Source organism: Brassica napus, chromosome A6 (assembly GCF_020379485.1).
Source record: "Brassica napus cultivar Da-Ae chromosome A6, Da-Ae, whole genome shotgun sequence".
NCBI classification, from domain to species: Eukaryota; Viridiplantae; Streptophyta; class Magnoliopsida; order Brassicales; family Brassicaceae; genus Brassica; species Brassica napus.
Genome location: NC_063439.1, coordinates 25,000,866 through 25,017,906, shown reverse-complemented (window position 1 = coordinate 25,017,906; position 17,041 = coordinate 25,000,866). Strand labels below are relative to the sequence as shown.

Here is a 17,041-nt window from a genome sequence, read left to right as displayed (position 1 = left end):
TCGATCCAAGTTCAAGGTTATAGATTCAACTCTATCTACGGCTTGATTAAGTTGATGATTCGATCTCAATCTTGACAAGTGAAAACGCACACAAACAAATCAACACAAGAGAGATGTTTACCAGGTGTTCACCGCACTTCTCTGATGTGGAGAAACCGCTATAATCACGGAGCTAACTCAGCTAGCAATCCATTATATAATTGATGTGATTACAAGTGTTTGATGTCACGATCCTGATATCTATTTTTTCTTCTCTCCAGCTATTACAAGCGCATACACAAAGAACTAACCGGAGAAGATTACGTCAGCGACTATGGAGATGACAATCTTTCAACCTCCGATACCGTAGCTTGAACCAATGCTTGGCGACTTCAAGAGCTGCGATCAACTACCAGATCTTCTCTGATCTTAGTCTAGCTTTCCCTTCCAGCGTCTGTAATCTCTCCCTCCTCTCTCTCTGTGTAAAAAACTCGTTCTCCTCTGTATCGATGAGCAAGACCATGATCGTAATGGGTCCCCCTTTTGTAACAACCTTGTGAGCTGAACTTTTAAGTGATCTTCAGCCTGTTCGGCCCATAACTCCTTTTACGCCTCTTGTTGTTTAACTCGCGAGGCTCAAGAGCCCATAACCTAAGACGACACCGTTCTCCACAAAACATGCCGTTATATTCACTAGATATCGATTTCTGAGAAAACGACATAAGGTATATGGACATTTTTTTGTTCACATAAGGTATAGACTTTAAGCACTGAATAATATATATTTTATTCGCTAACAATCACGAAGGTTCGCGTAACAAATATCATTACAACAACAACAAAAATATGTAAGTTTCATTACCCGAGACTCCAGGGGCTAAGCTTAATGTACATTTGATTGCATCATGATATTGAGTGTTTCAGTATATTATAAGATTCTACATGTTTTCAAACTTTTTATCGACGAATTAAAATGAAGGGACGTAAAGGAATGCATACGTGTTCTTTCACTTGATAATAAAAATCTCCTTATTAAATTTCAACTCGTAGAAAAAGTGAGTGACTGATAGGAATCTATTGCCAGTGGGCGGAATTAACCAATCACTTGTAGATTAAAAATTGCATTTTAATCGATGAATCATTATGTTCCACTAATTAATCTTTTGATTAGGTAAGAAGCAACCAATTAGATAAGAATTCACGCGTCAGCAATCTTTTAAATACATTCCATCGTTATATGATTGTTTTGAAGGAAGTTACTCAGAATTACACAAAGTTATTTATGTTGGCAACAAACGCAAAGGCATATTTGTTTTTGAAACATCATTAAAAGTCTAAACATACCTATCATAGAGTTTTGTTAGATATACATTCCATACTTGCGTTTTAAAAGTTATACATCTTCAACTGATCAACATATTATACATCTATACTTTAGTAATACTTTTATATAATTGTAAGTTTAATATTAAATACTAAAACAGTCGTATTTAATGCAAGCACAAATTAAAACTCGTGCAAAAACATATAAGGTAAAACTGTAAAAGCAGTTGTCTAACAAAGCTCAGATAATTGAGACCAAAAGAGCAAAAAAACATATGATAAATATAACTTAAGTTTTTAAATAGATGTACATCATAGATAGTTATGTTGGTGTTATTTATTTCAAAACATTTGTAGCCTATTGTTTTGCTGTTGGACCTCTTTGTTAATTTATTTCAAAGGATTTGTAAAATAGTTTATGATGTTGGACCTTTTTGTTTCTTTATGCTCAAACTGGCACCCAGTGAGGATCTCGGAATCTTTTAAATACAACTAGCAAGTTGTCAACTCTTTTCATCGAATCATTGAATGTTTTTAAAGTTTGATATGAATTATAGTTGGTGGTCCTGCTCTTAATAATATGTACCTTATGTATGTAAACCTTGATTGTTTATCAACGAATGACTGAAACTGTTTTTTTTGGGGTGCAAATTTCCCTTGTTTTTCTGTGTTGGACTGTTGGTATTTGTTACATGATGCATGCTTAAATATGTTGCGTACGTTAGGATGCTTTTCGTAGATATAACAATATGTTTTAAAACAAAGATACGAACTAAAAACATGCAATCAACGGTTTGATATAAAGAAAACACCGGTTGGAGTAGTAGACAAACAAATTATAAAAGAGTTAATGAGGAAAAGTGAAATAGACTATGCAAAGTTATGAAAGTATGATATTCTAACAAAAGATAAATTATATGGATCAATCCATATATACATATTAAGATCTGACTTAATACCTTTCTATATTATTTTCCCACTTATCCCGTTTACGTTTTATCAATATCACTATGAGAACACCCATGACAAATATCAGACAATTAAAAAAACCTAAATTTGCTAACTCGCGCTACATCTATTATCCTCTATTTGGAGTTTTTTTTTTCAATTTTTTTTGGAGAAAACATAAAACGTGGAGGTTATCTTGTCTAGCTAGTCGTCCATAAGCGCAGAGTCAATGCCATCTTCAATAATATCGTATAAATCTCTCCACAATATCTTATCCAATTCATTTGCTTATATGTACACAAACACACAACACGAAATTTGTCTATAATTGTTTTATTGTTATTTATATAGCATAAATAATACGTCCTTAATACTCGGCTGTTATTTAAAAAATCTTCATGAAAGCGAGTTATATTTATATATATGTGGTGAAATATTAGTATATGCCAGTTTTCTCAACTATTGAGGGCCAACAACTATAACACAAAACACAATGTCTATTTTTTCCATCACCCGAAATACAACGACTTTTAAAAACCATTTTGTAATGATAATTCATGTACATTCAAACTGGACATCGATTAAAACATCTCAAGTGTTACGGGAGTTAGACTTTTTCTTGTCAAATATATTTTAAAATGGGGGAAAAAAAAAGTAAAATCTGATGGCTTCTCTCAAATACCTTACCACAGTCATAGACTCATTGATGATATAGTGATGCTACTTTTGGATATATAATGCGGTAAAATTTATGTATGCGAGGAAGACAAACAAAAGAATAACTTAATTGAATAATATTGACAAAAAAATACGTAATTGAATAATAGCTATTGTTTAAGTTTATTTTCTCATAAAATAAATGGGAGAGCAAAAATCACATGAACCACGGGAGGACACGTGTCGGGTCAAGAGGCAGCCAATTGGAGCAGAGTGGTCTTCGATAAGACAAGTATTCTGAGTGGCCCCCTAGCGACAAGATCGCCGTTCGATACTCTTCTTGCGATATAAATCACATGTACATGTTGGCTTCTTGCGCGAATTAATCTTATGGTCTAGTTTGCACAATACATTTTCTTACCCTATTATTATTATTGTTTTGTTGTTACTCTGTACATTACCTACTGGGTCCGATTTATTTTGGTCAATAGTTCGTTTTGGTTAGAAGTCTGTGTCTCGAATTAATCATTTGAGCGAAGGAAGAAAAAGTGATTAATAATCTATCTAAAAGTGTCTGTTTGATCACCTCAAGAGCTGAAGGTTTTATAACCGTTAGATTTCAAGAAGGCTTGATACATTTGAACTGTTACATGTGTCTACATTGATGTGTTCAAAAATACTGCTGATCCATCGGATCATGTATCGGCTGAGTTGGGGAGGTTAACAAATAGTCTTTTAATCCACTTGTAGCATACTAACATTTGTCAATTGTCTTTAACCAAAAACAAAACCGTCTGGATCATAATTATATTTCTAGTCGAAATAAATCTTATTTTCTTTTATCTAAAGAAAGTTGATAAACTGCTAGGTTTTATAAAAATATTTAGCTAGCCATTTCTTTTGTTGTAAAGAAAAAGATAAGCTGATAGTGTATGTCTATGGATATGCAAACTAGGCCACAAGTCAAGAAGTCACATCCCTACGTTTTTTTGGTAATAATCATATCCCCTACGTTCTTTGTTTTTGTTTTGTTATACATATCTCCTACGTTATACGTATAAACTTACCCGTCTGCTTACCTTTTACTTGTAATTTATTTGTTCACATATAATATTTAAGTGGCCAATCATTATCTCATCTTGTACTGTAGCATATGTATGAATAACAAATTTCTATTCGTTGCCCTTTCACAATAAAGAATAATTATTAAACGCTCATTGAACAAAGATTCAACACATGATATTAAAATCTCGTATATATCTACATGTGCTTCTTCTACATATGCGTATGTATACATGTACAAGTATAAAACTTTGTAGAAAGCAAAAACAAAGAAAAAAACACCGAAAAACCAATTTGCATGAAAAAATAAATAACTAAAACAAAAGAAAAACACCAAGAAGTGCTTTCTTTAACAGAGAAAGCTCTTCAAGAACCTTAAAACAGTTCTGTTGTAGAGTTTCCGACCAAAAGCCAGTTTCTTCTTTATCTGATAGAGAGAAAGAAAGACTTATGGAAGAAGATTTACACCAGATTATTAATAGTTGTAACTACAATGGAGAAGAAGAGGAACAAGGAGACCCAGAGAGCAACACACTGAACCAGCCTCTGGTTAAGGCTAACCGAACACTATCTTCAACTCCACTTGCTTTGGTCGGTACAAAGGTTTCTCACATCGAGAGCTTGGACTATGAGTATGTCCTCTTCTCTGCTTAATTTTGATTTCCCGGTCTCAGTTTCTTAATAGTGTTTTTAATGAAATATTGGCAGAATAAACGAGAACGATTTGTTTAAACATGATTGGAGAAAAAGATCAAAGACACAAGTGCTTCAATACATATTCTTGAAATGGACATTCGCTTGTCTTATCGGTCTATTCACTGGTCTTATCGCCACTCTCATCAACTTAGCCGTCGAAAACATCGCTGGCTACAAGCTTTTGGCAGTTGGTCACTTCCTCGCCCAAGAAAGGTAATCAGCACCCACATCCAAAATTCAAAAGCTTCATCTAATTAATGATAAAAATCTTGTGGGGGAACAGGTATGTAACAGGTCTGATGGTCTTTGCTGGGGGGAACCTAGGGCTGACGTTGGTTGCGTCTGTGCTTTGTGTATGCTTTGCTCCCACGGCTGCTGGGCCTGGCATTCCTGAGATCAAAGCTTATCTTAATGGCATCGACACTCCCAACATGTTTGGTGCTACCACTATGATCGTTAAGGTCTGTTTCTAAACTTTTTAAGGAGACTCATGTGTTAAGTTTGATTATTGACTCACGGTTTGATAGATCATTGGAAGCATTGGAGCGGTTGCAGCTGGACTTGATCTAGGCAAAGAAGGTCCTCTAGTTCACATAGGAACCTGCATAGCTTCTTTGCTTGGACAAGGCGGACCAGACAACCACCGGTTAAAGTGGCGGTGGCTTCGTTACTTCAACAACGACAGAGACCGAAGGGATCTTATAACGTGTGGCTCAGCAGCTGGAGTCTGTGCAGCCTTCAGGTCACCTGTGGGAGGCGTGCTTTTCGCGCTGGAGGAAGTCGCCACTTGGTGGAGAAGCGCCCTGTTGTGGCGGACTTTCTTCAGCACAGCGGTTGTTGTGGTTGTTCTAAGGGAGTTCATAGAGATATGCAACTCAGGCAAGTGTGGATTGTTTGGAAGAGGAGGACTTATCATGTTTGATGTGAGTCATGTAACTTATACTTACCATGCTACTGATATAATCCCTGTCATGTTGATTGGTGTCATCGGTGGAGTTCTTGGGAGTCTCTACAATCACTTTCTCCATAAAGTTCTCCGGCTTTACAATCTCATCAACCAGTTAAGTTTTGAAATGCTTGAAACATAGTGCAAACTCTACTAGGTGTTTTACTTACTTACCTTTGTTCGGTCTTTTTGCAGGAAGGGTAAGATCCATAAGGTGCTTCTTGCTCTTACTGTATCTCTCTTCACATCGGTTTGTCTCTACGGTCTTCCTTTCTTGGCGAAATGCACACCTTGTGACCCCTCCATAGAAGAGAGATGCCCAACGAATGGTAGATCAGGAAACTTCAAACAGTTCCATTGCCCAAAAGGCTACTACAGTGATCTAGCTACTCTGCTTCTCACCACCAACGATGATGCTGTCAGGAACATCTTCTCTTCCAACACTCCTAATGAGTTCAGCATGGGCTCCCTCTGGATATTCTTTGTTCTCTACTGCATCTTGGGGCTTTTCACATTTGGTATTGCAACGCCGTCTGGTCTCTTCCTCCCAATCATCCTCATGGGTTCTGCGTATGGAAGAATGCTTGGTGGGTTGATGGGATCTTACACTAGCATTGACCAAGGGCTTTACGCTGTCCTTGGCGCAGCTTCGCTCATGGCTGGATCCATGAGAATGACTGTGTCACTCTGTGTTATATTTCTTGAACTCACCAACAACCTTCTTTTGCTTCCCATTACGATGATAGTGCTTCTGATTGCCAAAACTGTGGGAGATAGCTTTAACCCAAGTATCTATGATATCATACTGCATCTTAAGGGGTTACCTTTCTTGGAAGCGAATCCGGAGCCGTGGATGAGGAACCTCTCCGTTGGTGAGCTTGGTGATGCTAAGCCTCCGGTTGTAACCCTGCAAGGTGTAGAGAAGGTTGCTAAGATAGTTGATGTGCTAAGGAACACGACGCATAATGCGTTCCCTGTTTTAGATGAAGCAGAAGTACCTCCTCAAATGGGTCTAGGAACTGGGGCTATAGAGCTTCATGGGTTGATCCTGAGAGCCCACCTGGTTAAAGTTCTGAAAAAGAGATGGTTCTTGACAGAGAAGAGAAGAACAGAGGAGTGGGAGGTCAGGGAGAAGTTTCCGTGGGATGAATTGGCCGAGAGAGAAGACAACTTTGACGATGTGGCAATCACAAGCTCTGAGATGCAAATGTATGTTGATCTTCATCCTCTCACTAACACAACACCTTACACTGTTATGGAGAACATGTCTGTGGCCAAGGCTTTGGTGCTGTTCCGGCAAGTGGGACTCCGACATTTGCTTATTGTTCCCAGGATTCAAGCCTCAGGAGTGAGTCTATATGCCTTCTTTCATTCTATTTTACTTTCACTATAAAACCTATTAACAATTAATGAAACTAACTAAATTGTAAATCGTTTGCAGAGATCTCCTGTCATTGGGATCTTAACCAGGCAGGATCTAAGGGCATACAACATTCTACAAGCTTTTCCTCACTTGGAAAAATCCAAAGGTAGAAAAGCACACTGAATCGCTACTCAATTTGTTTTACCTGTTGTCTGTAAAAATGGCTCTGCAGCTATGTTGTTGTCTTCCCATTCTTGAAGATGTTTCTGTCCAGTTTTGCACTTTTTTCTTCATACCAAACAGAAGATTCATAAGTTAAAAATATTGCACAGATCTCTTTTAATACTTGTAAAATCACAGTGAGTGAGGAACCATATCTCCTGTTTAAAAAGGAACATATCAAAATTGTTTTTTCATCCACTACATGGTCTCCTGGACTTTTGAAGTTCGATCTGCTACAGAGATTAACTACTTAGCACGCACTTTCTTTAATCCCACTTTCTTTACTCCCGATTTCTTCTTTTTCTTCATCACAACCCTTCTCTTGAATACGGCCAAGACTTCAATGCTGAAAACACCAATTGTAAAGTAAGCATTTACGGGAGCATAAAACACAAAAGTAGTTTTTGTTACTTATGAACTGATTACCTGTCAGTTCCGGGAAAGAAGTTAAAGCCATGTGCTTTTTCCAGCTCCCATGCTCTGCTAGATAACAACGACTTGCAATCCTAAGCAATTGTTTAAAAGTTAGAAAGAATCAAAAAGAGGCAGAGTTTATTGGTAGTATAGAGGTGATATCCGTGATTGTCTCTAGTACCTCCTTAAAGCTTTCCCAACCACAGCTTATATAAATGAGTCTTTGCGGTAGAGTATTATTCTCCTCTGGGGTCAGCTTGTTGCCAGCTTGAACTGAAAGTTCCCTTGCTCTTAATATCCACGGCCTCTTCTCCTCTTTTGCGTTCGATCTTGTACTGAAACAAGAGGAAATTAAAAGACTCATAAGATCTAGCTTTTGAGTTTTGATGAAGGTCTTTGGAATCAAATTCAAAAGTTTTATTCAGAAAAAATTGAACAAACCTCTGTGATGAAGACTTCATTCGTTTCTCAATGGATGGGACAGACTCCAAAATCTGGCGGAGAGAAGCATCCAGACCTCTCCTAGGAGGATCCACAACTACTACATCTGTTCCTATAATCCACGAAAGTGGGTTCTGTAGAAATTTGTATACAAGGTAAACGCACATCATTAGAAGTGTCAAAACAAAATTTTGAATTTTATTTAGCTAAAAGCAAACAGTACTGACAACTGAAGCATCTGCATGGTGCCAAGTGATGCTGCAATTCAACGAGTTTGGCAACCTCTGGATTGTTTTCTCAAAAGACAGCCTAGCTTCTTTGTTAACCTCAATGCATTTGACAGAACTGAAATCAAGATAAAGTTTAAAGTTGGGGTCAATCTTTTCATCAGTATCAACATATATACACAATCTTCTTAAATGCATGACAGATATGAACAATATATGTTCTTGCCTGCATTTCCTCGATGTAGCTAACGATAGTCCAATTACCCCGGCTCCTGCGTATAGATCAGCAACAGATGATCCGCCAGGAACATACTTATGTAGTTTCCAAAGCAAGCTATCAAAAGCCTGAAACACAACAATGGATATATTATGATTTATACAGCATTTACTACAGCCATCATTAAATTCAGTTCAAACTAGCAGAGATCAAACCTGCTAGCATATCTACTCGCCGCTCATAAAAGGTTAAACTTAAAATCTGCATGCTCACCCGTGTATTTGCTTGGCCAAAACTGGAAGGATCCAAGGATATGTCAATTCCTCCAACGTGCTCCCAGAAATCTCTCTCACCTAAAAGATGCCTCCATCTGTTTCCAAAGATTATCTAAGACAAATGGAATGATTAAGTTTGACGTTAAGCAACTGAACAAAAAAAATGTAACACTTTTAGGCAGAAAATTTTCAGTTCACAATACGTTGCCAATTTGCCATAAAATGACTGAGCTAACACTGATGCTAATCTTTGGCCCAAGCATAAGACTCACATTGTTGGTTGATGTCTGGAAGTTAGCCCAGACAGAATGGATCAGGTGAAACTTGCAGTTGGGTCCACCCTTTCTCCACAGAAACTGCAAATGAGAAACATATAAGTGAAAATAGCAGAACAATTCAGTAAAACGAGAGAAAGGAATCAAGAAAAACTCACGCTGGACAAAGCTTGCAACTTATCTGCGTTATGAGATTTCTCATTTCTCGAGTTCCAGACCAGGGACACCTGCACTTTTCCTGAAACCAAGTTTCATACTCAGCAACCCTTCATTCAATCTCATTTAATCAAAGATACTAAAAGAAAACTGTCAAACCATTTTTGTATCTCTCAGGGGCACGAAGTGATGTACTGTGCGTCGTAACAGCCATCTATAGAAAAACCTCATCACCAGACTGAAGACAAAAACAATCATATACACACCAAATGTTATACCACTAATGATCACCTGAACATATCGCAAGTCTCCAGTGCCCTGATCCTCATCAAATGGCACGACATCGAACACCTTAATACCTTAAAAGTATAGTAAACATAATCAATCTCCAGTTCTTACAAATCACAGAACAAAGTAAGAAACAATACCTTCTCTCAGTAACTCGATGGCAGCATTAATATTAGGATGATGAGCTGCAAAATCAAAAAAAAAACTCAACCTAGTCAAAACCATCATCAACAACTTATAAAATCATAAAGTTATTGAAATTACCTTTACATTCAGGGATATCTACAACAGAATGAGTTCCCTCCTGGTACAACCCTATCAACGCATTATCCGACGTGCCACGAACGGCTAGTTTTGCTCGGCACCGCCATCCCCACTGCCACACAAAGAAGCACGCCATTCAAAAAAAAAAGAAAGCACCAGAAGAAACCAAAAGACTTCATATTGGACTAACCAGTCTACAACTATCGAAAGTGAAATCTTCGACGCCGTAGCGCTTGAAGAAGCCTGAAGCTTCGTCTACAACAGCCGGACGTTGGAGATTGAGCTCATGCGTGCAGCCTGAGCACCTGAAAACACCAGAGAGATGAAATTTAAGCTCAAATTAATGAAAATTAAGAGATGAAAAAAGAATCATCAGCGAGAGAAGCGTACGATTGGAAATGCGGACACTGCAGGGAGCAAGCTAGCGAGTCGGGGGAGCTTGACGGGAGAGAAAGAGAAGCGACGGGAGGCGAAACCGGAGGTGACACGCGGCAGGTTATGTTTGGATAACGAGCGCCGAAGGAGAAAAGCGTCGAAGAATGCATCTCGCTGCTGCTTCCTTCACTCTCGCCGGGAATGGATAAAGTAAAAAAATAATAAATAAAAAAAACTCTTCCCGGTTCGGATTAAACCAAATTAATTAAACCCGACCCGATTAGATTCTTAACCCGATACACAATCCGACCCAATTGAATAACACACTCTCACTCACTACTTCCTCAGAAACAGAGCCTCACCGTCTCAAGAACAGAGATGAATCCGTTTCTCCTCTTCTTCTTCCACCTCATTCTCCTTCTCACCCAAGATTTTCCCGCCCTTTCTCTCCGTTTCTCTCCGTCGCAGCCCAACCTAACCCTCTACGGCGACGCCTTCTTCCGCGGCCACACCATCTCCCTCACCCAGCAACAGCCCTGTTTCCCCTCACCCTCGCCGCGAAACTGCTCCTCCTCCGGCATCGGACGCGCCCTCTACGTCTACCCGATCAAGTTCCTAGACCTCTCCACCAACACCACAGCTTCTTTCTCCTGCCGCTTCTCCTTCACCATCATCGCCTCCCCTTCTTGCCCCTTCGGCGACGGCTTCGCCTTCTTGATCGCCTCCAACGCCGATTCTTTCACCTTCTCCAACGGCTTCTTGGGTCTCCCCGACCCGGCTCTAGACCCGCTCGGCTCCTTCGTAGCCGTCGAGTTCGATACAGCTTTCGACCCGAGTCATGGAGATATCAACGATAACCACGTCGGAATCGACGTGAACTCAATCGTCTCCGTCGCTTCCGTGGACGCGATTTCGAAAGGGATTGATCTTAAGAGCGGGAGAGAGATGATGGTGTGGATTGAGTATAGCGACGTTCTGAAACTCATCAGAGTTTGGGTTGGGTACTCACGGGTTAAGCCCAAGAGTCCGGTTTTATCAGCACAGGTTGATCTCGCTGGGAAGTTTAGAGAGTACATGCACGTCGGCTTCTCTGCTTCTAACGCACTTGGTTCGGCGTTTCATATCGTGGAGAGGTGGAAATTTAGAACCTTTGGGTCTCACCCTGACGCGGTTCAAGAAGATGACGACTGGTTGGTTTGTTTTGAGAATCCTGGGAACACTCGCCACCGTTATGGTTTGGATGTTAGGGTTTCGGTTGTTGGGTTAAGGATCCCATTTTGGAGTCTCTTACCTGGTTTAGCTGCTGTTGTTGTTCTCACTGCGTTTATTGCTTACTCGTTGATTCGAGGAAAGAAGAGGATTGTTTGTGAAGGAGTAGGGCTGAACAGGGTCCCGGGAAGATTATCCTTGGCTGAGATAAAGTCTGCAACTTCGGGGTTCAACGAGAACACAATCGTGGGTCATGGAGCTTCAGCAACTGTGTATAGAGGCTCCATTCCGATGGTTGGATCCGTGGCTGTTAAGCGGTTTGATCGGGCTCACTGGCCACAGTGTAACCGCAACCCTTTCACCACGGAGTTTACTACAATGACGGGTTACTTGCGGCACAAGAATCTAGTTCAGTTTCAGGGTTGGTGTAGTGAAGGAACAGAGACGGCTTTGGTGTTTGAGTACTTGCCTAATGGAAGTTTGAGTGACTTCCTTCACAAGAAACCTTCATCGGATCCGTCAGAAGAATTCGTAGTCCTCTCTTGGAAGCAGAGGGTGAACATCATTCTCGGTGTGGCCTCTGCGCTTACTTATCTACACGAAGAATGCGAGAGACAGATCATCCACCGTGATGTCAAGTCCTGTAACATAATGCTTGACGCTGAGTTCAACGCAAAGTTAGGTGATTTCGGGTTAGCTGAGGTTTACGAGCATAGTGCGATGTTATCTGGACGCAACGCTACTCTCCCAGCAGGTACCATGGGTTACTTAGCACCTGAATACGTTTACACAGGTGTACCTTCCGAAAAATCCGACGTTTACAGCTTCGGTGTGGTGATTCTTGAGGTGTGTACGGGGCGTAGACCGGTTGGAGATGACGGGTCAATACTTATAGACCTGATGTGGAGTCTCTGGGAGAAAGGGAAGGTCCTGGATGGTGTTGATGTTATGCTGAAGGAAGAGTTTGATGCAGAGGAAATGGAAAGAGTGCTGATGGTTGGGATGGTATGTTCACATCCTGACTGTGATAAGCGGCCGAGGGTGAAGGAGGCTGTGAGGATTATTCGTGGGGAGGCTCCGCTGCCAGTTCTTCCGGCAAAGAGACCTTTGCTGAGGATACATTTGGCTACGGAGGCGGACGAGATGATTGCCGATAGTTTGGTTGGGGAGGAACTTCCGTGGATGACGCCTAAGTCACACTTTTAGCTGTAAATTTCCTTTGGATGACGCTCGATTGTGACTAAACATTCAGAATGATAGTTTAGTAAAGAAATCAAGCTATGTACAAAACCAAGAAACTTCAAATGATTTTTCTGACAGAAAAAAAAACAGGCAATAGTTCCCTTTTCGGTTCATGTTTTGATAACATTGTCGCAATTTTATGCTTCCGCAGACAAAGACACAACAACCATTACGCCGGATTTTGAAACAAGAGATTAGTAACTAGTTTTACTCGTCAGTACCGAAGTAGCGATCGCCATACTCACCCAAGCCTGGTATAACCCTAAAGTCTTCATTCAGACATTGATCTATTTCCGATGTCACAATCTTCAACAGTGGAAACCGTTTGCAGATGCAATGGATTCCTTCTGGAGCCTGCAGAACGCGGAATCAATTGTGAGTTTGTGACTGGGAGATAGAGTAAGAACAAGTTATGTGATGAAGTATCATTTGGTTGATTTAACACTTACCGAGATAAGATTGAGGAATATTATGTGAGATTCAGGGACTCCTTTACGCATGAGTAGTTCTATCGCCTGACTTGCACAGTTACCTTCAAGAAATCCAATGAACCTTTTAAGATAATGTACACTTCAAACCATGAGAACAAAACTAACTGTAAGTACCTGTGCCTAAAACGGGATCTAGAAGCAGGACATGGCGCTCGGAGATATCACTTGGAAGCTTCTCATATATAAGCTGGTTAATATGCAAGGAAGACTTTTTTTAAGTTTCTTTGTTTGAGAAAAAGAGATATCATCTTCTAAACTGTCAAAGGTGTTAAGGGAAAAAGACACACACAAACAAACCTGCGTTCCGTTGTCGCCTTCACGATGAATAAGAATCTTCCCAATTTTAATTCCTTTGCAACATGCACGTAACGCGTTTTCCATGCTTTCACCACTAGTAGAGCGTACAAAACAGAAAACCTTAGCCAAGAGAATAGAATGTGAAATGAACTCACTCGACATTTGAGCAAACAAACAATGTGTGCTTCCGATGTTACACAATTTTCTTTTGTCCCGCATTTTGAAGGTGTAAACAAACTAGAAACCCAAACAGCGCCACTCTCCATCTATCAAGAACTTCAAAACATGTAATATCTTTCAATGCTCACCTTCGAATGATTGAGACTCCACAAAGTTTCTTGCAGAAATCAACACCGCTATACACAGATCCTGGTTTGGGAAAATTAAGATATTAAAAATCGTGGAGATGCACTAGAGCAGTAAATGACACATGAAGCATTAGGTTTTCTCTTTGACTTCCATAATGCACAAACAATCTTTCTAGATCCAAGACGAAAGAGATGATAATGGATCTCAAGAACTAGGCAGTCGAGTTTTTCAGAACCATGGATATCTTAAAGTAAAAAGTTATAAAGTAAAACTACAGCTCACGCCATTCTCCTCTTATACCTGTTGGAGTAACTACTTGTTTCTCAGTGAATGGCAAATGGCCAAGACCATGCTCTACAACCTGAAATGAATCCACTAACAATCAAAATAACAAACTTAAAGCTGATACTTTGAAAGGAAAGCACGAATTAAAAGGGTACAAGACGAATGAGGCGATCTGAGTAAAACACAAAGTCATGTTTTGATATGTCCTTCTCTCGAATAAGTGTATGCATGCCTCTTATCTGCAATTATGATCTCAGAGTGAGAAAATGGTTTTCAGCCTTATCGTCAGAATCAAGCATAAAATATCTGGAAAATGGCAGAAGTTACCTGAAATGTTGATTGGATAACAAAAAGATTTGGGTAGATTTTGCAGAGATCATGTTGCCCAAGTTTTGTGTGGATATGTTGCACAATCAAATCAACTGCAACGTGATTGTCACCTCCACGAGGAATGATCACATCGGCATATTTCTTTGAAGGGAGCACAAAATCATCAAACGCAGGCTTCACAAACTTTGCATACTGCAAATGAACATAACACCCGCAAACCAAGAAAAATTTATGAAATAAACGAAGCTCGGAAGATGGCAGTGTTATATAGAAGAATAGTCTAAAGAGTGGAACTAAGGAACAATGAATTGTTCAGTACTGAACCAAGACCATAAAGTGGTGGTTCCTGGTCTCGTATTCAGCACAGTTAGAGCACTAACTTAGATATGTTGACCTGACTGACAAGTTTTACACCAAAATCTAAAACAAAGACTGACCTGTTCAAGCACAGAATCAACATCCCTACCCCTCTCAACAGTGTCACGTCTGATTCTGCGAGCAAGCCTCACATCAGCATCTGTAACCAATTAATAGCCAAGATCAGGACTTTTAACATTGATAGGATTATAGGCACTATAAGGAGAATCAAAGTTGGCTAATTATATAGCCCCCAAGGCAGACAGTAGTCTGTCTTTAAAGGTCAACAAGTTATAAATAGCGAAACTGAGTTAATCCGTCAAGGGCATCATCAGTAACAGAACAAAGTGGACAACTTCATCACAATATACAGTACTCGCTATATCATTTCGAGTTGTCCAGAAAATAAGGTCAAATAAAGGAAAAGAATCAAATATACTGCAACTAGTTATCCTGGAGTTAAGGTGTTAACCTGTGTCAACGAAGATCTTCATATTCATCAGATCCCGAACTCGTGAGTCATGAAAAACTAGAATCCCTTCCAAAATTATGACATCACAAGCATTGACCTGACAAAAGTACCCCACTGATTGGTTTAACAAACGATAATCCTCATAAACCAAACGCCTAAACTACACTTAAAAGATGCAAATATGGGTATCACTGAAACATAAACATTTCAAAACACAATATCCAAAGATCCAACCACATAAAGTTAGAAGCTAGACCATAAAGGAGATACATCTTAGACAAAAAAATATACAGAAAAGCATGCACCTGGCGAAAAGCATCTGATTTACGTTGATGGGTCTTGAAGTCGTAAATTGGAATTTGATAGGGTTGGCCACTCTTGAGTGTATCAATGCAATGCAAAAGCTGCTCAGTATCAAATGCATCTGGAGAATGAAAAAAAAAACAGATTTGAAAATTTAACCAATTTGTCCTGAGCTGAATATCAGTAAAGAGAACAATCAGAGAGAGATCCCAAGGAAGAACCAGGATGATCGAAATTGTATTCTTGCACACGCTCCAGTTCTTCAGATGTCAGACCACGGTAAAAGGAATCCTAATCAAATAAACAGTACATCACATTCCCAAGCTAGCGAGTGATACATGAGAGTAACTGAGTACAATGGAGCGCTTCAGAATCAAACCTGGTTAACAAGAACAATGCGATGATCATGAAGCTGCTGGATGATCATGTCACACACCGTGGTCTTACCAGAAGCTGTACCACCAGTAACTCCTACACAATTCAAACAAAAAAAATTAAAATTAAAAAAAAATCAATCCCTAGAAACTGACATGATGCAACCGAAGATTTTGTATAGCTAAAACCCTAAGATATAGTTCACTCGAAGCATTAAATCAAGAGATAATACTCGATGATCGGGAGTTCGACTATTAACTAAGCAAGGAGTTAAAGCGGTAAGGAGGATCGGAAATCACCGATGACGAAAGGCTGATTAGGCGCGGCGGGATCGGAAATCTGGGAGAAAGATGGAACACCGGAACGGAAGGGAGAAGGGGAAGAGTTGGCGGATTTGGACGGAGAAGAGAGAAGGCCGTCGAGGCGAAGACCGGAGAAGTGAGGCCCCGATGCCTTCTCCATGACGTAGTCAATCGACGTAGAGTCTTCCGGCATTGGATTCGCGGCGAAATTTCGATTCAGGAAAAAAAAAAGATTGTTCCGCTAGTAGTGATCAGTGGTGAAACGATTCTTCACAATGCACAATACGGCAGCCCCCAACTTGTCTCTCACTCCCTCCGTCTTTTTAAAATATTTATTGACAGAAACGTGAAGGAGACTGGTACATTGAGATATTAATCTATTTTAAATAGATGTTTCAAAAAAAAAAAATCTATTTAAAATAGGATTTATCTGAAACTTTTGTATTGTTATTTGAGCTGAATAATTACTGGTGGATTCACTAAACTGTAATTTTTAAATCAGTTGTTTGGAGAAACTTGAAGGAATCTACTAAATTTAAATATTCATCTATTTTAAAGTGATTTTATCTGTTTTATTAAAGAAGACTTTTATTTGAATTAGATATCTAGGGATGTATTGAATATGAAATTTTAAATGATTTGATTGATTTTTAATGATTTTTTAGATGATTTTAGGAGAATTGGATAATTTGGTTTGATTTTGTTAAATCACTCTAAAATCTCATCTAAAATTAAGAAGTTTGAATTTTAATTTTTACTAGACTTTGATCCGCGCGCCTGCGTGGGATGTATATTTTTTAAAAAATGTTGATATTTGTTTTCATGTAATTATTAGCGTTTGGCAAAATGAATCCGAGGAACTGAACCGATAACGATCCGAAAATATAGTACCAAACCCGAACATAAATTGATTAAATATTTGAATTATTCAAAATTTTGTT

The 17,041-nt window shown here is 39.4% G+C and overlaps 4 protein-coding genes across 4 annotated transcripts; 2 read left to right on the top strand and 2 right to left on the bottom strand.

Moving 5' to 3' along the window:
• Window positions 1–4,193: 4,193 nt before the first annotated feature.
• On the top strand, window positions 4,194–7,394 carry LOC106349279 (chloride channel protein CLC-b). Its single transcript, XM_048735390.1, has 6 exons — window positions 4,194–4,601; window positions 4,678–4,878; window positions 4,949–5,126; window positions 5,193–5,725; window positions 5,807–6,959; window positions 7,053–7,394. Exons 1-6 carry the CDS (start codon window positions 4,420–4,422, stop codon window positions 7,155–7,157), a joined length of 2,352 nt encoding a protein of 783 aa, XP_048591347.1. The 5' UTR covers window positions 4,194–4,419; the 3' UTR covers window positions 7,158–7,394.
• LOC106349281 (uncharacterized RNA methyltransferase pc1998-like) lies at window positions 7,286–10,366 on the bottom strand. Its single transcript, XM_013789224.3, has 15 exons — window positions 10,144–10,366; window positions 9,944–10,058; window positions 9,754–9,865; window positions 9,630–9,674; window positions 9,493–9,560; window positions 9,361–9,415; window positions 9,204–9,283; window positions 9,043–9,126; window positions 8,769–8,882; window positions 8,505–8,623; window positions 8,279–8,396; window positions 8,052–8,185; window positions 7,792–7,945; window positions 7,623–7,702; window positions 7,286–7,542 (listed from the first exon to the last, which is right to left on the bottom strand). Exons 1-15 carry the CDS (start codon window positions 10,296–10,298, stop codon window positions 7,443–7,445), a joined length of 1,533 nt encoding a protein of 510 aa, XP_013644678.2. The 5' UTR covers window positions 10,299–10,366; the 3' UTR covers window positions 7,286–7,442.
• A 133-nt stretch (window positions 10,367–10,499) lies between these two features.
• LOC125575952 (L-type lectin-domain containing receptor kinase S.6-like) lies at window positions 10,500–12,680 on the top strand. Its single transcript, XM_048735391.1, has one exon. It carries the CDS (start codon window positions 10,507–10,509, stop codon window positions 12,541–12,543), a length of 2,037 nt encoding a protein of 678 aa, XP_048591348.1. The 5' UTR covers window positions 10,500–10,506; the 3' UTR covers window positions 12,544–12,680.
• LOC106349278 (uridine/cytidine kinase UKL1, chloroplastic-like) lies at window positions 12,633–16,449 on the bottom strand. Its single transcript, XM_013789221.3, has 14 exons — window positions 16,098–16,449; window positions 15,803–15,894; window positions 15,645–15,714; window positions 15,426–15,544; window positions 15,121–15,217; window positions 14,729–14,808; window positions 14,289–14,483; window positions 14,117–14,200; window positions 13,977–14,037; window positions 13,676–13,736; window positions 13,368–13,461; window positions 13,185–13,257; window positions 13,029–13,111; window positions 12,633–12,933 (listed from the first exon to the last, which is right to left on the bottom strand). Exons 1-14 carry the CDS (start codon window positions 16,291–16,293, stop codon window positions 12,787–12,789), a joined length of 1,452 nt encoding a protein of 483 aa, XP_013644675.1. The 5' UTR covers window positions 16,294–16,449; the 3' UTR covers window positions 12,633–12,786.
• Between the last annotated feature and the right edge of the window lie 592 nt (window positions 16,450–17,041).